The 22929-nt window shown below is 39.0% G+C and overlaps 1 protein-coding gene across 5 annotated transcripts; it reads right to left on the bottom strand.

Annotated features, from left to right (window-relative positions):
• Positions 1-47: 47 nt before the first annotated feature.
• On the bottom strand, positions 48-21014 carry eps8l2 (EPS8 signaling adaptor L2). 5 transcript variants are annotated; one of them, XM_067501551.1, is made up of 21 exons: positions 20749-21014; positions 16801-16842; positions 16292-16338; positions 11071-11135; positions 9588-9749; positions 8805-8954; positions 8108-8187; positions 7815-7918; positions 7570-7640; positions 7333-7459; positions 6226-6314; positions 6052-6126; positions 5010-5158; positions 4751-4919; positions 4614-4648; positions 4426-4528; positions 4197-4310; positions 3339-3414; positions 3041-3212; positions 2010-2142; positions 48-964 (listed from the first exon to the last, which is right to left on the bottom strand). In XM_067501551.1, exons 2-21 carry the CDS (start codon positions 16824-16826, stop codon positions 887-889), a joined length of 2025 nt encoding a protein of 674 aa, XP_067357652.1. In that variant the 5' UTR covers positions 16827-16842; positions 20749-21014; the 3' UTR covers positions 48-886. The 5 variants fall into 5 exon arrangements, with proteins under 5 accessions (XP_067357652.1, XP_067357651.1, XP_067357650.1 ...); XM_067501550.1 differs by having other exon boundaries at positions 16792-16842; XM_067501549.1 differs by lacking the exons at positions 16801-16842; positions 20749-21014 and having other exon boundaries at positions 16292-16502.
• Positions 21015-22929: the final 1915 nt, after the last annotated feature.

The raw sequence follows: 22929 nt of genomic DNA on the forward strand, positions 1-22929 counted from the left end.
TCTGGAATAATAATCCATTTATAAACACAAGAAGTATGTACAAAAGATAAGATATTAAATAGACTCCAATTTTATTTTTAATTATGTTCTGTTTAAAGAGTGACCCAAAATATTTACAATTTGTCCAAATTTCCATTTAATCATACATAGCAGAACATTATCTCTTGCATGTACAACTTCATTTCCTGTTAATTCAGTTGACGCTGCAAAACATCATGCTGCAAAAAACATATTAATGACAGTATTTCACTGGTAATGACACTGACTTCATGCAGGAAAATTGTGAGATTCCCTGTGGTGCTCACTTCCCAGAAAATCTGGTTTTCATTAGAAACAGCAAGATTATATTAATGCCTATTAGGACGCCTAACATATGATGTGTTTTATTACCTGTAAACAGTGAAAATGTGAAAATAATTGGCTAGATATCAGAAAATGTCTGTGACATTCTGGCACAGATTTAGATACACAATAGCTAAAATCTATTGTATTTACCAGGTCATTTAGCAAATAGCGGCAATATTGACAATGAGCATAAACATCAAACACAAAGCGTGTACAAATATGTATGTTACATGCATGGTGTGCATACATATGCACACTCCAACTCACACACACCCAAACTGTACATAATTTCATGTGTTCCACTTTGTTTTTTTACACTAAACTCGCTTTAATGACAAAATTTAATGAGACAAGGAAAATACTTGAAAACATACTCTTTGCATGATACAAAATAAATATACAATTAAAATCTATACAATATTTTGATATGTTCTACTGTCGGTGGATAATAATTAACAGTGGGTTGATTTGAAAAGCTGCTGCAGGTTTGGAGCAGTGAGGAAGGAGAGGTGGGTGCCTGGGGTCATGCTGGGAGGCAGGTTCAGTCTTTGCTGCCAGAGTCGATCCTCTCCTGCCTCCGCTTCATGATCTCCTGTAGCTCGGAGTCACCACTTGTCTTCTGTTAAAAAAAAAAAAAAATAAACACAAAAGGATTTATGTATGCCCCTGTCATCATTCTGTCAAAGATCCTCCAATCAAAGGGCATAATATAAACAAAGACAAACCATGAGCTGGAAAGTAATGGATCTAGCACCATTGAGTAACTTCACTGTTATCACCAAAAAGTTTATTTGTAATTAATGGAGGCAGACAGGGCAATTTTTGTTAAGTGTAATAAAAGGTTAAGGAGACAGATCATGAAAATAAAAAAAAATATTGAATAATTTCACTGTGGGTTCACTGTGGCCTTTCTGTGTGGAGTTTGCATGTTCTCCCCGTTCTTGTGTGGGTTTTCTCTCACCGTCCAAAGACATGCAGGTTAGGTTAATTGCCGAATTAGTACTTTTACGTTACGTTAAAGCTTTAAAGTAGTACTTGTAGTGGAGAATGTTTTTTTCCGCTAATAATTAAACTTTTACTGATATTGTACTGATTTTGTGTACTTCTTACTGCCTCTGTACACAGTGTACTATATCACAGTTTGCTGAACCTTGTCCCCCAGAAAAAATAATTTAAGGCCACCTGTGTCAATGTTGTGGATGATCGCTGTATGTATGTCCAGTAGGTTATCAATAGTTATCAATAAGTCGAGCTAAAAGGTGAGTTAAATGTAGATAATGGTTGGACATTATCAACATACAACTGTTCGTCTGAATAGAGCAAATTAAATCTGTGTGCAGGAGTTGTTAAACTGACAGCTACATCTGCCTACATGCAGTTAATAATGACCTGTTTGCAAACATACACTCTTTGAATTGCACATGTATTAATTATAGAGTGCGGCTACCTGACAAACTGCCACAGTGTTTTTATTTAGCTGTCTCAACATGTCCTGATAAACTCTGTGAGCTAAAACATGTTGGGATTGTGGGTTATTTATATCAAAGCGTTTAACATTTTTGCAAAGAAGTGCATTCATTTGTGGGTTTTGACTATTGTGACTAACTGGGAATGAAACAGATGTGTAAGTCATTTCTGTGCTTATAGGCAGGTGTGTGACCGACCTCTAGCTGTGTTTTCTGCACAGTGACCTGACAGTACACACGACCTCCTTCGTCACCACACACCGCCTTCAGTTCTTCTTTGTTGAGGGAAAACAGCTGGGCACCAGTCAGAATCCCCAAACACTCAACCGTCCTGTAGGAGATGCAATCAGACAATTCACTACATATTATTTTACATTCTTTTATTGCATACCTCATTTTCCAAACACTGATGAATGTACAGGTGTCGCTCAACCACTGGATCCAACTAGACAGTTTTCAAAGAACTTTGACAAGTCATGGCAGGAAAAGCAAAAGTTTAAATCACCTGTTGTTCCCAGCTCCCTGAAATTGTGCATGCTGGCTTTAAAAGACCATGTTACAAAGGTTATTTGCCCCTCATGTTTAAAGCTGGAGCAGGTCTTCCAAAACATTGCAGACACTGACCCTTCAAGTTGTCCACTTGCATGTGGTTATTTCATACTGAAAACGATCTCAACATCTCCCTCAAGATCAGTTATTAGTTTTGTTTTCCCAAGTTAACATGAGTGTGTGGAAAAAAGAACTACACAAAAAACAATCCATTCAATTGGTTTTTTAATGTAATTATTTCACTTAAAATCATGAATGTCAAACGTATGGTCACACTAGGAGACGATGAAGGGTTTCATTACCTGTGACCAGAAATATAAAATGTATCTATTACATGTTAAGATGTTGTGATGATGTCATATGAACCAAAGTAGAACAGAGAAGGGACTGACCATCCATGCTGTGTATCTATGCTACATTAACAATGGAGACACACAATATTTATCCCTTGAACCTACAGAGTAACTTAACACCAGGCTGTGAAGCTATGTATTGCTGCCCCCTCTGGGTGGATGTTTTACGTAAGCGTCTTGTCTTTGTTGCACCTGTAACCACAACTGGAGTAAACCTGTCCATCAGCAGTAAGGTGGTTGCTGGAGTTCAGCAAACATAAGATGTTCAAGAGGTGTTAAGTTACTCTTTAAGGTGTTGGGAGTCTACAAGTGTCGGGGATTACTTACGGTTTTGAGAAACCTTTTGCGTTGAGCCAAGCAGTCACCTGCTCTGCATTTGAATCAAAGGTGAGTGGTACTTGGTTGCTGAGTGATCGTTCGACGCGGAACTTTCTGGCCGGTGGCTGGCTTTTGTTAGCAGTGATCATCATCAATAACTCACTGTTTACTTCATCCATTACTGCAGGATTAAAACAACATGGAAGCAAACATTATAACAAGAGGCAACAACATTTAAAATCTGCTTAAAAATAAACGAATCTTTACTTTGTCATGGGACTTTGTCCACATGGTTGTGTTCACTCACCGTTGTCTTTGGGTCTACCCTTCTTGAAACTGTCTCCATGGCTCAGGGACCCTGAAGGTGACGTCCTGTATCCTTGCTGTAGACACACACAGACACAAACCCAGTCTATGAGAAAGTTACCACAGCCGGAATTATTCCAAAACAGGCTCATCTTTCCTCTCATTCAAGGTGATGCATTTTTGCCCAGGAGCCAAACACTCCTGGATGCTTACACAAATATGTGTGTGAAAGCATTTCAAACAAGGAAGAGTAGCTCCATGCAGTACCTGCAGCAGGGCGTGGGTGAACGTGCTTGTGGAGTGAATGCATGTAGTGTGTGTTTATACAAATTCAGGTTTTCAGTGAGGGTGGGAACATATGGCTGCACAATGTGTAATGTTTTTACACAGAGCTGCTATGAGCTAAGACCAGAGCACAGATGAAATGACGATAACATTAAAAGTTCTGGAAAATCTCTTTATGCTAATCTGTGTCCTAATCACCCGTTGTATGCACCTCTATCCCAGAAGACACAAATCCTCCTTGCAAAGCGAAGTTATCTTTAAGTAGTGATAAAGAAACCTTGACCTGTCTCATTATCATACACTTCAGTTCGTTATTGCTCAGATTTATTAGAAGTAATGCTTGGCAACACGTCCAAACCTGACATAAGTCAGTGAACTAAGTGGTATCTGAATAACTTAACAGTGCTGCAAGACTGAGGAGTGTGAATTGTTTCTGTCACTAAAGGTCAGTCAAATTCCTGTTAAGATACAAATTGCATGATACTAGATATGTGGGTTGATTAAAAAAGGAAGCACATAGATCTCCTGCTGATGTTATGTCACCCACTGCAGATATGAAAGCACATCACATCACCTGGTTGTAGTCTGGTTCTTCTATCTTCACAACATCAAGGATGTTAAAGGGGACGTAGCCAGCCTGACCGCTGCGATTCCGCAGTTTCCACCACTGTTTGTCATCCTCTATCACCTGCAAGGCACATTTCACATCTCACTCCACAAACTGAAAACTATTGCGCAAACTCGGCGCAGCACCAATTCTTGACCTTCTTGGCTGACAAATAAGATTAAGATATTGTTTTTACCTCGAGGATTTCGTCCTGCAGCACTGACAGCTCGTTAGCATTCCGAGCTACAAAATGGTAGCGAATTTTGGCATATTTGCGGGTGTGAGTCCCGTTGTAAGACCTGTTAATCCACAATTTAAGAGTTTGAGATGTTTTTCTGTCAGGTGAAAGAGGAAACAAAGTGTTTGAAGGGCTTAGTAACTTACCCATTTGATGAGTTGGAAGAATGAGTTCCATAAAACTAGAAAAACAGACGGATTGATGATGAGAACAATCTTAAGGTTAAAGGACCTGTAAGGTCAGTGTGTTTACAGACAGTGGCAAAATAAAACATAAACCTTACATCATTCATTGAATGTTTCTTGTAATCAGGGCTGGTGGGAGAACCCAATGGCCCTGTGGGTCCCTCTGTCTCCCAGGGGGCCGTCCTGAAAAGCTCAGTCGGAGGCTCCCAGCCGTTACGGAACTTTGGGTAATAAGGAGGAGCACACTTATCCCTGGGCCACTCCGCCCTGTAGGAAGAGGAGGAGTAAAGCGATGAACAAAAGGTGACCTTTAAGCTACACAGTCATACAGACAGAACCAGCAGTGACACTGTGTACCTGGGTTTAGTCCATCCATCTCCAAGCAGCTCAAAGATGGTCATCTCTTTGGGGGTCAGGTGTCCCAGCAGGAATTCAACAGCATCTCTGGAAAGGTGAGGAGAGATGACCGAACGTGCCAGTTCAGGACTCCCACAGCTCTGCAGCACCTGCAAACACATTCACACGTTGTCTGTTGTGAAAAGTAAAGAGAGAAAGACAGCGAAAAACTGGCTTTGTCCAAACAGAATATATAAGTTTTCTTCCTTGGTTTAAGGGAAACAAAACAATTCTCCTACGAGATGTTATATTTAATTTATATAAAGAAATGTTTTTAATGCATTAAAATAATTCTATAACGTTAAAACAAAACTAGCAGCAGGTAAAATACTGTTAAAAAATTTCATGTTTGCCTAATTTAGATCAAAGTGTGGGAACAACAGCAAAAACAAGAGCCAAGGACAAAATAGTTTAAAATCAGCATCTAAAAATCCTTTTGAAATGCTCCATTATACAAAAATACTCATATAAACTCTTATTTAAACTGTAAAACAACTAGACACACTATTCACATGTATCTGGACGTGCTATGCATAGAGATTAATTGATGACCATAAATATTACTGCTCCAGCTTTATCTCAACCTTATCATGCAAACTCATTGTATCCAGAAGTCAGTGCACCATATCAATGAATAGCTCAATCAGAGCGGAGTGTTTTTATCCACCAGTATTAAAGGCGTGTCTTGGAAAAGCAACATTATGTAAGTGTGGCTGCACCTGTGTCAGGGCTGAAAGCCACGTTGCTCCAGTCTGGTGAGTGTTTAGCAGAGCAGAGTGGGTGTGGTGCCAGAAATAATAAAAATAATAAGAGAAATGTTTGACGGCAACAGTGCAGTGTATTCCCATCAGATATGCCTGTGGGTTGAGTCAACTTTGAGGATTTCCAGCATGACATGAAATGATTTTGTACCTTCACATTTAGAAGATTCACTATGTGTTTAGGATAATGGGAACTACTGTAAGGCAGTCTTTGTCCATATAAACAAACGTTTAGCTCTTACCAACTCCAGAGGGCCAAAGAGGAAATGAACCAGCTCAGAGGCACTTGGATTCTGTATGTGTTTCTTCAGTTTGGCCTGCAGGGGGCGCAATGAGACATACACAAAGTGAGCAGGTGATGAAGAGAAGCGCATCTGATGAACAAGATGAATGAGTGCAGAACTGGGATATCTCACCAAGAGGTTGATGGCTAGCTTCAGTTTCTGCAGGCTATCAATGAACTCGGCTTCAGAGGGGGGCTTGGCTCGCAGGGTCAGCATTCCCTCTGTAAACAAGCAGAGCAACAGTGACCACATGCAGACTGCAGTTATCGGCCTTCCACCCAGAAATGTTACAAATGGGACACAGGTTTCACTTTCTGACCAAGGTTCAAAGCCATAAACCTAACATTTTTCATCTCTACAAGGGCTCACAGTCTCCGTCTCCAGTGAAATAAAGGTTAGCACAATAATGATTAGTTAATGAACAGCTTAACAGAGAAGTTCACCCTGGACAGAAAGTAAAAGGCCAGAAAAAAAGTCCACATCAGCGTTTCTCAACCTGTGACCTAGAAGGTTCCAAAATTCTTATGACCCCAAAAGCAGACGATCATGTCTAAAACACTTTATACCATTGTATATATAATTCTTCAGTACTGCAAAATGAGCTTCAAATAGAGTACACAGAGGTTATAATTTATAAACTGTATAATTTAAATTTGAATTCGGGTCAATTTATTTAGGCTTTCTTCATTCACATCAGTCCAAAGTTGAGAAACTGATCTGTCTGTGTAGTCAGGTATCTGCTTTTACTTTGTTAAACAAATAAGACACAAGTAATCGGTTTTAACCTGACCATGTACACAGAATACAGTAGATCCTTTTTTACATGCATGCTCTGCACAGAGAGTGAGGTGCTTTGATATATTTTAAGAACACAGCATCACACCACTGCCAGCATTGAGCAGTAAAACAGTACTCAGAAACAGTAATATTATTTCTTCCCCCCCATAAATAATACGGATTCTTTTCATGTCAGTGACTCAAATAATCTGCATAACACACACCAAATGTGTGGGTGTAACAGTGAGGTAATGTACCCAGGAGTAAATAAGTAATAATATTACATCAGTAGTGAGTATTGTATTACTTAACAGAAACCCAAACTGGCCTCTACTACTACACATACATCACTGGATGAGAGTCCCAGGCCACAGGACACAAAGAGACACAGACATGACGACGTGAGCAATATGTACATATTGTCACTGCATTCATGGCACCACAGAAGAAAGGGAGACAGACCTGCTGGTCCTTTCTTCTTGTTCTTCTTACTCTTGTTGCGCTGGTTGAGCTGGGAAAAGGCCTCTGCTGCTTTTTGCAACCGCGCCACAAAGATCTCTATGTCATCCAGGGCACAGTTGAGTATTTGCTAAGGCAGACGAATGATGACGTCGAGGATAAATTATATACTGTAGCATTATGAGCAAGTGAAAGTTTCTGGGATGTAATTACAGGTGTCATTGTGGGTAAAACACTCACCACATCCTTCTCAATGCGCTGGGCCAGCTTTTCATGTGACTCTGTTTCATTTTGTTCAGGCGCTCGACTAGCTACATCCAAACACACAAAGAAATAAAAAGCATTTCATTTTACAAATAATGTGTATATAAATATATATATATATATAATCTATAATATATATAAATTGTGAGTGTAAAAAGTGCCTGTTGTTTAATCCTCAAAGAAAAGGAAGTGTGTGTGCGTGTGTGTGTGTGTGTACACACCCTGTGTGGCAGCAACTCGTCCCTTCGGAGCAGTTGAGGGGCCCTTAGGGGGCGAGGGAGGGAGAATGGTTTCTCTGTGATGCTTCATTTTCTCCTGGTTCACTCTGGAAGATAAGGAAGAAGCATAGAGACCTTCAGCACCTTGACATCAAGTCAATTAACCATTAATTACACTTCGGTATGTATTTGACTACAAGAATATTGGTATTTATGTGTATTTGAGTGTGTGTGAGTGTGTGTGTGATTGTGTGTGTGTTTGTGTGTGTGTTTATCTGCAGCAGTTTTGTTCTCACTTCAAAGTCTGAAGCCTCATTTTCTTTCCATGCTTGTTGTCTCCAATGGCACTATCTATATCTGCATGAACCATCTCAGCCTGGAGAGAGACGCACAGTCAAATCCAACAAACATATGTATAGTACAATTTTGACAACAGTGTCCAGTTTCAATGGTGGCCGTTCCAATTTCTTTGAGTTCAGATACAATTTTGAATCTTGTTACTGTTGTAATCAGATCTATACGCATACAGTTGGTGAAATAAAATGCAGTGTGACAGAAAATCTTTGTAGCTTTCCTTCAATACTTGTCTTCACCAAGTCTGAACAATATGCTTTTCTTATTCGTCCTTCAAATTCGATTAGCTTTACAAATCCAAGGAATCTAAAGGTTTATGAGTCTCTTCATAATGATGAAAAAGGTTCTTGTAAAATTTTTCTTTAAACTCAGAAGTGGTGATTCTGAACAAAAAAGGCATAGTGTCGTTACAGTGAGTTATAGTATTCCACAGCTTAAGAAATATCTCTGAACAAGGCTGCAAAAAAATTAAAAAGGATGCACACAACAAAGCCACTAATGGCATTGAAATTGGATCCATTGCTTAAACAACAGCAGCTTTGATTTATGACTGATGTAAAACCCAAAGCCAACAAATCGTGCTCAGAGAATAAAAGACACAAACAAAGCCAAGTCTGTCACACTCAGACTGAAACTTACATCCACCTCATCACAGTGGAAGAAGTGAATGTCCGGTTTGTGTTGCTCCTTGTCCTGACACACAAGCAGCAGCACGGAGGGATAACGTGTCTGATTCAGCACCGCCTGACACATGTTGATGGTGGGGAGGGGAAAGTTCTCCAACTCTTCCTGTAGTAGAACCACGTATAGAAGTCAAGGCAGGGAAAGAGCTAGACAGAGTTAAACATTTGTCACAATTGTACAAGAAAAGATCTATGTGAAAGAGAAACACTGTCATTTTTCCTTTTGAGAAAAATACTCTTTGGCATTCTTATTAGGGTTTGCATAAAACAGCCAGAAGCTAGAGCCAGCATTTAGTTAGCTTAGCATAAACAATGGCTGTGACACAACTTCAGATTAAAATCTCAAACTTGTTGTTTTTATTGTTCCCTGTTGAATAGATTAAACTATCAAGATAATATGCAAAAGCTACTAAGCTCTAGAGATAACTGGGGGTAAATATTTATTCAATATTTGTAAAACTTTACTGAACTATTTTTTAATAACATTTTATTTATTTTATAAAAAGGGGCACCTGACAAATTTAGTGCTGCACACTCTATTTTAGAAATTGAAGAAAAAGGTCAATATCTATCTCCTCACAGTCACAGAAAACATTTAGCAGGACGTGACATACTTCTTTGTTTTGCGAGAAAATAAACTTCCATTTATTCTTTGCAGTCATGCAGTAGATTAGAAACACAAATCAAGAGCTAACAGCTAATGAGGTGACGACGTGTGGACAGGTGTGGAGCAGTTTACCTGTGTGTCACAGTCTAGCAACCTGACTGCCTTGTCAGTGACCTGCAGGAGCATCTCTTGTGTCCATATTTTGTCCTTTGAATCCAGAAGGACAAGTTTCTTGATGGCATCGTCCACTGTGACAATAGACTCTGTCTTGTCCATAATGAAAGTGGAGAGATGCTAAAGAGAAAACAGCTTGTTAGTTGAAGAGGGACAAGAATTTCTGTTGGCAACGGGCAATGACCTGATGTGAACTGATACTATAAAATTTATAGATGGTTTCTATTAATTCAATAGAATTTAACAAAATGTTAAAACTTTTGTTAATATTCACTTTCTTACTGAAAACTCTTGATATAATTTTTTTAAACTAGCTTTCAGCTCAGGTTTCTGGTATTGGTTTAGTCAGTATTCCACAGATGTATCACCTGCTTTAAATGCTATCGAGCCTTTTAATGGCTTATAACAGTTATCATCATTCTCACAATTATAAATTATAATGACAAAGGCCCAGCACCTGGTATTGACATTGGAGATGATGTAGGGCCCTGCACACTCACATCTATCCTCCCAGTGACAACTAATAACAACAAGGCTGTAAACGCTTTGCTCTGATTGGGCTTTTATTTTAGGTGGTCTTAATGGGTGAAGTGGCAAACCCTGCTTTTATTTAACTCATCCCACCTACTTGTAATCATTTCGGGATGAAACCTTCCACTCACAAGCTTGCTTTATGCAGCCACTACCTTATCTTGTCTGCACAAATGTAGTTAAACACCACCTGTGAGCTGAAGAATATCTCCTTTTCCCAACATCTGCTCCCCACTGCTACAGTCAGGGGCCTGATTACTTTATTATGACAGAGATCCCATAAATGAAATGAAATGTAGACATGATATTGACTAGTGTGTCAGATCTTATCTCGGGGCAAAAAGACAATAAACAGTATCATTTTTAGTAAGCACTTTACTTTGTTTTTACTTGACTTTCTTTTACATTTCCCTGAACAGTTTGGACATGTTACGGGAAAGGAAACAATGAAAGACAATGAGCTCTGCTGGATTCAATGTACTGAATAACAAGGACTAGATGTGCAAATAATACTTTAGTTCAAGTTTAAGCTTAAAACAAACTATAATGTAATCCCATGGAAACATAAAAACACAATAATATAACTATAGATATAATTAGGATGATGATAATATAAATACAATAAAATATATTTTGAAAGTAAATTAAATGTTAGAATATACAGAACACTGATATAAAGTACACAAGAAACGTCAGATGTTTGAGTAATGGTGAGGTTTCTTAAATAACGCTATTAAACATTAACTTTTTTATTTTGCTTCGACAAGTTCTAAAAAGTTTTAAAAGAGAACTCACAGCTGTAAAATCTTATCTCTTATATATCTAAATATTTTGCTTTATTTCTTAAAACAACTAAAATTGCCTGATAAAACACAATTTTAATTCTTCAGAAAAAGAGAAAAGATCTTACCTCCACATGATACTGTGATGTTTCATGCATGATAAAGTTGGAGTTGGAGTATTTTTTCCTTTGTTCTGGTAATGAGAAAACAAACATAAATAAAGTTAGAAACCGCCAAGTCATACTTTTACACTAAAGTCTTCTATATAAACAGCAGCAGTAACACTGACCTAAAGCCAACATGCTGAACATTGTTGTACAGTGAACAGAAGAAATGAAACACTAGGCTCAAGTGACCATTGGGGCAATGAGGAAGTGACAAAGAGATTTAATGAGTGTACTTTTTTTTTGTCATGGAGCAAATGTCAACACCACTCAACTATACTGATAGATATCAGTTGTATGCAAACGTCTGAGCAATGTAAAAAGTAAATACAACCTCTAAAGCAAACAGATACAGTATATAAAATGAGCCTTATATGAAATGTAAATGAACTGTTACGTTTTACTTCATAAAATTCAAATAAAAACTAACATGAGTAGGTCACTGCAATCAGTTGCTAAGCTGACACTAAAAGGAGTGAAAATAAAATGACAGACACTGACAAAACAATCCATTACAAACAACCGCTGACCAGTGTTGTTACAGTCATCACATACCTACATAATAGTCCCTTGGGTCAGATCTCGTCATTACGATGAGAAAGGGGCCAGACAATGTCATGAACTGAACTTTAAAATGCAAACTGTCAAAAATGTGAATGTGAAAATTCCCCCGTCATATGTCAATAAAAATGAAATGGAAACAAACCAATCTGATAAGTTAGTTATTAACTCCCATATCAAAGAGTCTGTGTGACCTCATTTGTACTATGTAGTTTTGGGCCAGGCACCAATCAGTGGCACAGATTTTCAGGGCAGAGGTGGGAAGTGATGAAGTAAGAATATTTTGTTACTCTACATACGTAGAGATTTCAGCAATTTGTACTTTACCTGAGTTTTTTTTTTTTTTTTGACACTACCGTTACTCACTTTGCATTTTAACAAAAATATATCTTTCTACACCTTACAATTTAAAAACAGACTCATTACTTTGGTTTTAATGCATTTATGACTAATAATAAACAATTTTATTTTATTTTAAGTTGATAATGAAAAGCACTTTATGCAGCATTAACCAGCAGTATTCTAAGGTTAGGGAAGGTTAGGGTCAGGAAGCTTCTTACACGTCTGCTCCTGACTTGTGAGTTTGGCTGACACTTTGGCTAAAACAGAAACAGAAAGCTGAGAAATGTGTTGCACTTATGGCTCTGTGAGGCTGACCTTCATATGCACGGCAGTACGTAGCTACAGTGAATAATAATATCAGAATGCTACAATGCTCACATGGACAAGGTTAACATGCTGAGGTTTAGCATATCAATGTTTACCATGTTCACTCTCATACTTTGACAAGACAATGTGCATTTTGGTAATTAGTACTAAACACAAAGTGCAGATGAGGCTGGATTCTCACTAATTCAGGGGTATCTGGTAACAGACAGAGAATCATTTACTGGATAAGTGAAAACCTGCTCGTGGCAACTAAAGTTTGGATAGTTAGTATCCACGTCCACACCATTGAGCTCACGCTGTGTTGTTCATGACATTTGTGAGCTGTAGGCTGGGCCATTGAGTTTAACTGGACAATGTCAAATGAGGGTGCCAGTGTGCTGCTCACTGGCCTATTTACCAGGTGAATAGTCTGCAGGTAACAATTACGCTTAAATGACACAGTGTTCCAATCGACTCCACTGAGATCTCATATCAGGTCTCCTTTTGTCCCCCACCCAATTGAGTCAACATTTTGATGCCACAAAGTCACGGGTTGGATGCTGCATAGACACTGAAACACATGTGGTTTTATGATGAATGGGACACAAAAGACCTTTTGTTTGTAAAACACATCAAGATGCGCATTAAAGCTCTACAGCACATCCTAATATTTGACCTCCTTTTATTATTGTTTTTTTAATTATTATTTATTGTCTGGCTTGCAGCAATGAAAAGCAATTTTTAGAGTTCACTTTATATCCATTGAAGCTTATGTCTTTCCTGCTCATGCCATTCCCTCTTTGCTGATTTCTTTCTGCTTGTGTCCCCACAGGTGTCTGGTGTCATTCTGAAAACCGAGCTTGCCCTATGTTTTATTAACGACAGATATTTATGCCAATCAATTCACAGCGGGGCAACAGTTTGCAATAAGAGCCAGTTAGCAGGCTGACGGCCAGATCTCTCCAGAGTCAGCGACCAGTGCTCAACATGGCTGCTAGGAAGATTTCTAAACCAACAGATGACCTGATGATTCAAATAATTTCACCTCCCTAATAACTGCTCTTTATAAACAACAAACCTCAAATAAGCCAAAACTGATACAGCAACATACTTTGATGAAATTTCACAAAACAGTTCAAAGGTTTGGCAAATTTAGTTTGACTAATACGTACGTTGCAACATCAAAAGATAGAATGAGTCCAAACACCAGATAACAAAATTGTGTTGGCACAAGCTAATGACTTTTTTTCCCTTTTGCTGCTCTACCTGCAGGGTACCCTTTGATACGGAAATGTCTTGTTGTGTCCACAATGCTTTGGCCATATGTCACCAAAAACTATCACTTCCACACACCTGAGCGCCTGAATCATCATTGTATTGTCCTTTCTAACTAGTGTAGAAAAAAATTACAGGCTTGCATTGTGAATGTGTTTACAGAGAGCAGAAACCAGATGCCTACTAAAATATGGTCACTTCTCTCACACAGTCCAAGGCACAGTCCAAACACAATCAGCACAAGTGAAACTACAAAAAGAGTGTTGACTGAATGGAATGACACACTAAAGTACCCTAATCTATTATGGAGATTAAACTTTATACACATGCACAAACGCTGTTGATTTAATCGCTCAGTCAAACAAACTTTTACAGTACCTGACATGGTGCTCAACCACAAACTATGTATAAACCTCAAAAAAGCTGTTTAGACGATCTGATGTCCTGTGATGATCAGTCAGATTTGGTGTCTTTGCTGTACTTTACAGCTGCTGATAACAGGTCAGGAAGGAAGACCTGTCCATCATTTGCATCGCTTGTTTGCTGCCCTTCGATGTGTGAATGAAAAAGGAGTTTTGCATACAGGAGACTGAGCTGCTGTTGTTCCTCTAAGCTACGTGTTTATTCAGCAAGTAGTTGTTACGGATAGTGAACAATATTGTCCACTAGTTCCCCTAGTTCAGCAGGACAGTCATGCTGCTGTCATCCTGCAGCGAGAAGGTCCTAGTGACCATCTGCTGCACAAGATGAGAGCAGCCAATGAAAAACAGCATCATGATGTCTTATCACACATACAGTGGGATGTTTCACAGGGACAACAAGAGTGGGTGCACCCTGTCGATTTTGGATGACTTGCGGCACAAAACAGTTTCACAGACGATGAGGTCCACTGTCAGTTGGTTTAGGAACATCTTGTGCCCCTATATCATCATCTAATTTGAGCAAATTCTAAATTTAGAAGAGAGCAGCCATGCATGAAAGCAGGTTTTCCCATCACAACATAGTATAGGTTTCTATCTGGGCCTAAGATGTGCTGTACAATGTTCTTCTGTGTTGGTAGAGTGGAAAGAGTTGCTGGTGTGGACCAGTGAGCTAAAGTCTGAGCTAGTGGTTGGGGCAGACATTCCTTTCCACTTTTCAATGTGTCTTTTATTCACCTGTAAGACATGGACATCCCCACCCTGTTCCAACCACAGATTAAAAACAGGCACACCCTTTACTCTCCTCTTGCTAGCACAGTGCATGTCACCCATATACTGTAAACACACCCTAGCACAAGTATGCAACAGGCAGAATAAAATGTCGTGCCATGCCATAACTGTATCACGGCACGCTTTCCATTCGCAACAATTAATTTAACCAATCATCTGTGAATTAGGCATGACCTTACACTTAATAACCAGAAAAACATTGCAACTTGCTTCAACAATTTTTAGAAAAGCCCTCACAAAATATGAATTTTAAGCTGCAACAATCACAAAAATATCTCTGAAATCTGCGAGGGACTGATGTATAAATATTGCATAAGCATATCCTTCAAGCAAGATCTGCATGCAGTAGAATGTGACTGCAAAGTGCATACATACTTAAAAAGCCTGGCATCTGACAACAAACCCTGTATGTCTGGCACACAGCTGGAAACTCATGTTCCCTTTAGGAGCCCAGTCTCCTATGTCCAAGTGTCTGACAAAGATGTCACTAGGCTGGGCATGACAGGGCCCCTCGGCGGGACCTTGGCTTCTCTTATCACTGTGTATCTTTTTGGAGAACACTGTGATAGTCTACTGAGGCCACAGGCCTGCAGCAAACATGCAGCGGAGTTATGGCAAACTGAGTATATTTGTAATGTACGTCAGCAGCAGTGCCGATCATGCCGGCCTAACAACTGACAGCATAGAAAATGCAACTTTGAAGACATCAATTTTTAAAACGCCACTGCTTCTTTTTTTAAAAATAAAGAAGAAAGTGTTAAGGAAGGCACGGAAGTTGACATTTTATGTTTCAGTGAATCGACCTGTTACTCAAACAGAAGTAAATAGAGCATTTGTTGGAAACTATTTCCGGCTACTGTTAGTTTCACAGTGCCACAGTAGATGGCTCTATTATGGTGCATTTGGGATCAACTCATAATAAACTAAAATAAGGGCAAAAGTGAGGCTCATATTCAGTCAGGTTCATAAATATTTAAACAATGATATGTTTTTCAGCATTTTGGCCTCTGTACACTGAATTTGAAGGAAAATGGGGTTGACAAAAGTGTGGCATTAGCTATCAAGGTATTAAAGCCATTTTCAGAAAGACAGCCCATTTTTGGCGGCTCATAAATTATGGAACAAGCTTTACCCCTGTTACTCCCTGACTCATGAAGAAAAAAAAAAACATTACATTTGCATTTAGCAGCTAGTACTCTCAACCTAAACTCCAAAGAAGTGTCAAAGCAAGTGAAGGACGCCATCATTAGACTGAAAAAACTAAAATAAACCCACGAGAGCGACAGCAAAAAAACTGGGAGTGGCAAATACAACAGTTTGTTTCAAAACATTTCCAAAACACTGCTTCATATTGCAGATGGAAAATGACTCATAACTTACAGTAAAAAGTTTCCTAAGAGTTTCTCAAGGCTAAGAAATGGCCAAGTCAGTACCCGATCTCAATACTAAAAAAAATTCCTCCTACTGACAACAACAGTGCAATAACTTACCATAGAGGGCCTTGGCGCTGATCTTGCTGTCCGATCTGGCCACTCCACTGCAATGATAAGGATAGGAGACGGTGTTACGATGTGCACCCTTCATCTTCTACCTTGCACCTCTCAGTGTCTCTATCGCTAACTAGCTCTTAAGAGAGTTTCCCACACTGCCACTTTTTAAGCTCAGAAAATAGAAGTGATATACAGAAAGCAGACTGGTCAGCACAGGGGGAGTTTAGCTTGAGATTTTGAGCATATGGACCAGCCAGGGAGAAAGAGAGAGAGGTGGGGGGGAGAATGGAGGGGGAGAAAGGTTGGAGCCAGTAACCCAGGGAAAGCAAACAATCCTTAACAGAGCCGCTCTGTGCCCGAGGTCTCTGGCCCACCACCTTCCAAATACACGGTTAGTGATTGTGTTGTGCCTGTGAGACAGTAACTCAACATAGTGTGATTAGCCAATATGCACAAAGGCATATTTGCAAGAAGAAGCAGGACACACGCAAAGCACTCACTTGACTTGCCTCGATTGAGGTCCCAGGACACTCATGATTTAGGGCATCCACCTGAAGAAAGAGAGGATGATAATCAGAAAAAGGGTGGGTGATAATGACAGACTGTGCCAACAAAACCAAGATGCAATATTTATGTAAATAGACATTTTGAAGATTGCATTGGGTTTCTTTTCATTTCCCTCATTCTGCTGTGGTGAGAGTCCATTGTGTATAGCTGCGAGTAGTCACAGTATGCAAACTGTACTGGTAGTCGGGGGACTGATCTGAGACAATGGCAGACAGCAGGCTGGTGTGCATTGTGTAATTGGATCCACTCTACTGATGAATATCTGCACAACTGCGATTAAGTAATTTGGTCGGGTTTTACAGACGGTCACAATAACTATATGATACCAGGCATGGCCTCAAAAGAAACAAATCTAACAAATCTGGGAGATTAATGGGAGCAGAAAATGAGAGCACAAACTCTCCCACACCTTTTACTCTGAGGCTGGAGACACAGACTGGTCTGTCAAGGCATGTAGTGACAAGGTTAGGCCATATATGTCAAGCCTACAGCACAAACTCTGACTGAAAACATGCAGTCTCATTAACTGTGGACACTAATGAGATGTTATACAACAGAGTGGGCTCTGCTTTGTTTTTGTTTTTTTTACAATGATTTTTTAGTTTTTAAAGCAATGTTCCTCAGTTATCGCCGAAGTGGACACTATTTAACACTGAATTTACCTCTTACCTTATGTGATTTCCAGACTCTGTGGTTATGTATGTCTTTAAGCAACTGCTTGAGTTTGCATTAATCATTGATGGCGAAAGGTAGGATCCTGTGTCTCCAGGCAGCATTTTAAGTGCTGCAAGAACGATCCAATGTGTAAGTCACTTTGTGGCAAGGGGCATGCTTCATAAAACACTTTGCATTATCACTTTCTAAGCAAATGACACAGCCACTTCCTCACGACATGCATTACCTACTTTCTGAAGGTAAAAGCCCTTTTTGCATAATGAGCAGGGACCCACTACACATGCAAAAGATAAATACGGCGTGTGACAGTTACAGGTTACAGGTGTGGTCACTTTTCTTGCAGCAGATCATAAATATAATCACCCCCACAAGATTATCTTTTCTAAAATATAAAGAGGACAAATCACAAGAACAGCTTTCACAACCAGGGGCCAAAGTTAATGTGTGATAAAATATTTATTCAGATAGAACTACAGTCCATGTGAGCCACAGTTCTAAGTCCCATGTCTGAAGGCTACTGAATTAAAATCATATTGAAAAATACCAACGGGCAGAGAAAATTACTCATATTTATTTCACATGGTCAACACTGCACAAAAGACATATTTCCTTTTTCTGTCCTTATCTCTCTGGTCATCTTCTGTCCCGGATTGTGTTACTGTTTTGGCCTGTTGTTAACTTTCAGAGGGGAGGTTAAGCCAGAGCAGGACAGACAGGGTGTCATGTGTCTTCCTCATGGTAAGAGGCCCTTGCACACCTCTCCTCCATTCTACCTGAGGCGCTTATTGTTCATTAAAGACAACCCCTTTATTCTGAAGTAATTACCTGGTATCAGAACAATAATTAAGCACAGAAAAGAAGCAGCATGTGTAGGATGATTAGCTTAGCCTTACTCATAAAAGCTGGCTTATATCTAATTGTGTAAAAAATGTTTAAACTGCTGATAGTATCTGTTTTGATTTTCACATTCAGTGGAATGAGGTTAGACAAGTGTTGTCATATTCATGCCGCGTTCTGTGACAACAAGTCCTGGCTCAGCACATACACAGTCTCCTACTTTGAGACTGCAGTATCTGTCATGTGGTCTGTTTTTTTGGACTGAAAGTCATCATATTGTCATAAAATATGGTAACAGCTTTAAACACTATTCACAGTCTCTACTTCCCAGTAGCACACCTGCCACATAAATAGCATAAGAATCATTTTTACCGGACATATACAGGTTAATAAACACAACACGTTCTTCCACTTCTCAGGAAGCGCAGGAGGTTTTTGAATGCTTTGTGCTGCTTTGAATAACATGTGCAGATTTGTTTGGTGAATAAACATATGAAAGTGTCTCAACTAACAATAGACTATGTCAACAAAAATATTTACTCAGTACACACTGTATGATAAATGAATAGTATATGCAAAAAGCTTTGTACCACAGCACAACTCCCTTACTACAAAGCAGAACCTATAAACATTTGAACCTCATAAATGAAGCATGACTGCATAACAACAGCTTTATCACTGCACATATCTATGGCAACATGTTGAGCTTTTAACCCTACAAGACACACAAAAGAACACTGACAAGTGCATTAACGGTCAATTCATCCAATATGTTTAACCGCTTATACTGGTCAGGGCCTTGGGGGGCTGTCATTGGGTGAGATGCAGGGTACACCTGGGACAGGTCACCAATCTGTCTCAGGGGCAACCCAGATAGACACAGACACACAACCAGTCACACCTACGGGCAATTTAGAGTCACCAATTCATTACTTTTAAGAGCGATAATAGTTCAGACAGATTATCTGCTTGCAATGACCTTGGCAAAATAAATTTTACCAAGATTCAACTTTAATCACAGACTGCAAACATAAATTTCCATCAGACTAATGACATTATCACCAGTCTCTGATGCTGCCATACTACATAACCAGAAAATATTGACAGCGAATGCTTACGCAGTGTGTCAGAAAAATATCAGCTTACTCTGATATGAGCAATCTGGACTTTACTCCCTGCTCCTGAGTAGGCATTTTTAAGACAGTTATCTGATTTTGTGTATTTCAACCCCTGTCTGAGTCCAATTACACTACTATGATAGCTGGAGATGGTGTTACATGTTTATTCTAGGTATTATGGTGCAGTGTGGAGAGTCCATTCTCTGAATCAGGGCACAAAGAGCCAGCACAAGACAAAATCCGGTCAGATTTCACAGACACGATCCCTATTTGTTCACATAACATTCATTTGACCCTTCCACCACACTGGGAACAACACTCTAGTGCCAGGACAAAACCCTGCTAAAAAGACTGTGACACAACATCATGCGACTCTCGAATTAGCAATTAGTGGTTGTCCTTTGTAGTTGTTAATGTGTCGGATTTCATGGGGTAATTCTTAAACCTGCTGAAGTCAAATGAAAGCACAGTCCTCTCGCCACAGAGAATCAAGGCAATGTTGTGAGTGACATCAGATACTCTATATGATAGCAACAATAGCAACATGTCATTTTCTTTTTACGAGTAACTTGACTGAAAATGATTCTGTTTTCTTGACATTAGTTATTAGACAAAAATGGAAGCAACCGGACAACTCCATCTGTTGAAGAAAACGATATGATATGACTGAAAGCTCTAGAACAGCTTCGGATTGGATCTTGTAAGGAGATGCAGAGGTAGTAGAAGTACACAAACTCAATACAGAACTACTTTTTTGTAGTTCTATAATTTACTTTGGTACTATAAGTTTACTAAAGTGTAGTTCAGAACTGTTCAACAACCTTTCAAAGGTAGAACATACAGTTTGGCAAACAAAAATTTTAAGTAATGTAAAAACATAAGGACAAAGACCAGTGTTAATATAGAGAACTGGTACATGTGCGGAGTTCATCTTAAACACTGCTCACAGCTGGGACATAATAATAACAACACATATAATTAAATGATTTATTAGATTATTTTTAAAGAAACTGAATCTGCAAAGTAACATAAGTGTTAGTGTAGCAAAAGTAACACAAAATGAAAATACTCCAGGAAATACAAGTAGGGCCTACCTCTAAATTGTACTTAAGCACTTTAATCAATTTACTTATTTACATGCCATCTCTGCTTACACTTGTGCTCACTGTGAACACACTCGAAAATGTTTATTTTTTTCTGCGCTAACCAAAAAAGAAATAAAGAGCAGTTCATATTTTTTTTCCCCTCACATAAACTCACAGTGGTGTTTTCCTGGATGAGCTGGTCAAGGTGACAAACGCGTAGGAGTCAGCGACTCAGCCTGCCATGACAGCCTGCAGCCGATCAGCAAATTACTCCTCAGGAAATTCACAGTACTTGTATTCGTGTCCTTTTGGTGCACAACCTTTGAATCCCAGCACCGTAAACTACGCAGCTGTCGTCCAACACGGATCGAAGATGTTTGTTGTCGGTTCTCTCACACCGTCGCTGTGGAGGTAACGCGCGAGCAGGTGAGTGACAGGTGACTCTGCAGGTAACTCAACCTGAAAGGGGAGGAGCTTTACAGACACTTCAGACCCAGCGGGGACAGGGAGGGTCAGGAACTGATCTTACTCCTTTGACTCAGTGTTCGCGGTGGTATTTCTCCCATTTTGGCTTGTGGCCCCTTGAAATACAGTGTGGACATGACTCACAACCAAATAGTGATTTGAATGATTTTTATAGGAGGAAAGAACAGTCAGATAAACGTAACATTGTTTTTTGCAGATTAGTTGTATCCTTCTATGTCCCTCTGATTTATCTTAGAAAGGCTTTAGAGGATCTTGCTATAAAACACAACTGAACCAGAGAGACCTTGAGGTGCCATCGCTGACATAATCTACATTTACAGTATGGCAATAAAAAGCAGTTTATAATTTACAAATGCAATTACACCAGTGATTATTCCCAGATAATTTGTATATTTAAGCTCTTCACTTGTCAGATAATTCTCCACATTTCAGTGTGTAAAGGAGTATTGACTGGTCTAAACCAGCTGGATTCAGCAGGGGAACTGAAAGAAGAGCAACAGTGTGGATCACTACCCAGGTTTCAATGTCACTGGCTGTTAAGAGTGACCACTCTTTGTCCAGTTGTACTTTGCCATCCCTCCCAAACATACTGGATCAACAACTACAGCAATAAACATTCTTTCAAGAAAATGCTCTATTATTCTAAGGGGAATATGTGGGAATACACACACACACACACACACACATATATATATATATATATATATATATATATATATATATATATATATATATATATATATATATATATATATATATATATATTATATATACCAAATAAAGGCTTATACACACACTGTGTTTGAGGTAGTTGATATGTGATTTGTTTTGATACCGGTTACTTTGGAAACCTTGTTATTGAGTTTGATCATTAACTTAAGCTGTCACTGCAATGAAATTGCCTATTGGAGGAATGTGGGATAGAAAGAATTACAGCACTTAAAAAAAGCTGCTCTGAATGAATGGAGTGTCAAGAGTCAGTCATGGTCAGACATCAAAAGCATACAGTTAGAGTTTACAAAGCCAAACTTTAACAGTAACTCTATATGATCATTTTTATAGGAGCAGAGTGAGTGCGGATGTGGTAGATAGAATTAATGTTTTAGTGCAAGACTTTTTGGAAAATGCATGTATTCTCAACAAGACCCCTTAAAACCTAATACACAGTTTATACACACCTTCAGCGTTATCTAGTCAAATGTTTAGCAAAACAATTCTGCCCCCTTCTGGAAAAAAGATGAACAAATAGGAAACTTATTATGTACAGTTAGTAATTGTAGTAACAATAAACTGTAAGAGCACAAATATAGATATTATCTTAAACAAATGTAAAAAACAAATACTAATAATAACTAATTGTTGATACCAAATACATGTAGGTTTGAGAGTTTGCTTACTGCCTCTGCGTCACATTTCATGGATTATTACACATTTTAAAGGATGCCTTCACTGATTTTGAACTCTTTTTGTTCTAGTTTGGGTAGTTTGGGTAGTACATGTACTTAAATGCTTCCCATTACTTCCCTATATTAAAACATCTCTACTCTTACCTGAAAAATGCCTCCAGGTGAGGATGCTTCAATTCAGATTATGTCATCTCGTTGCTGACAATATGAAGATTGTAATCATGGTCAATCGGCTTTTTGAGAGCTCCCCGAGATGACATCATCTGAACTCCTTTGGGAGATGTCATCTGGAAGAGTTTCAGCTAGAAGCAGAGAAATATTTTAATATGGGGAAGTCGGGGGAATGTTTAAAGCATTAATGTGCACCCTAAACTAAAGCCACAGAGAAATTGATGAAGTCACCCTTAATAAGTATCACACAAATAGTGTTATACAGAATCTTTCCATTTGCATGCTTTAAGTAA

Source organism: Channa argus, chromosome 4 (assembly GCF_033026475.1).
Source record: "Channa argus isolate prfri chromosome 4, Channa argus male v1.0, whole genome shotgun sequence".
Lineage (NCBI taxonomy): Eukaryota > Metazoa > Chordata > Actinopteri > Anabantiformes > Channidae > Channa > Channa argus.

What these genes read in the sequence shown, in the direction of transcription:
- eps8l2 (XM_067501549.1), bottom strand. Translation starts at nt 16,385, where the DNA reads ATGAAGGGTGCACATCGTAACACCGTCTCCTATCCTTATCATTGCAGT. An exon ending in ATGAGGCTTCAGACTTTGAA is followed by an intron (nt 7,919 to 8,107) that starts GTGAGAACAAAA and finishes CTTATCTTCCAG; the next exon opens with AGTGAACCAGGAGAAAATGA. An exon ending in GCAAAAGGTTTCTCAAAACC is followed by an intron (nt 2,143 to 3,040) that starts GTAAGTAATCCC and finishes CATCTCCTACAG; the next exon opens with GACGGTTGAGTGTTTGGGGA.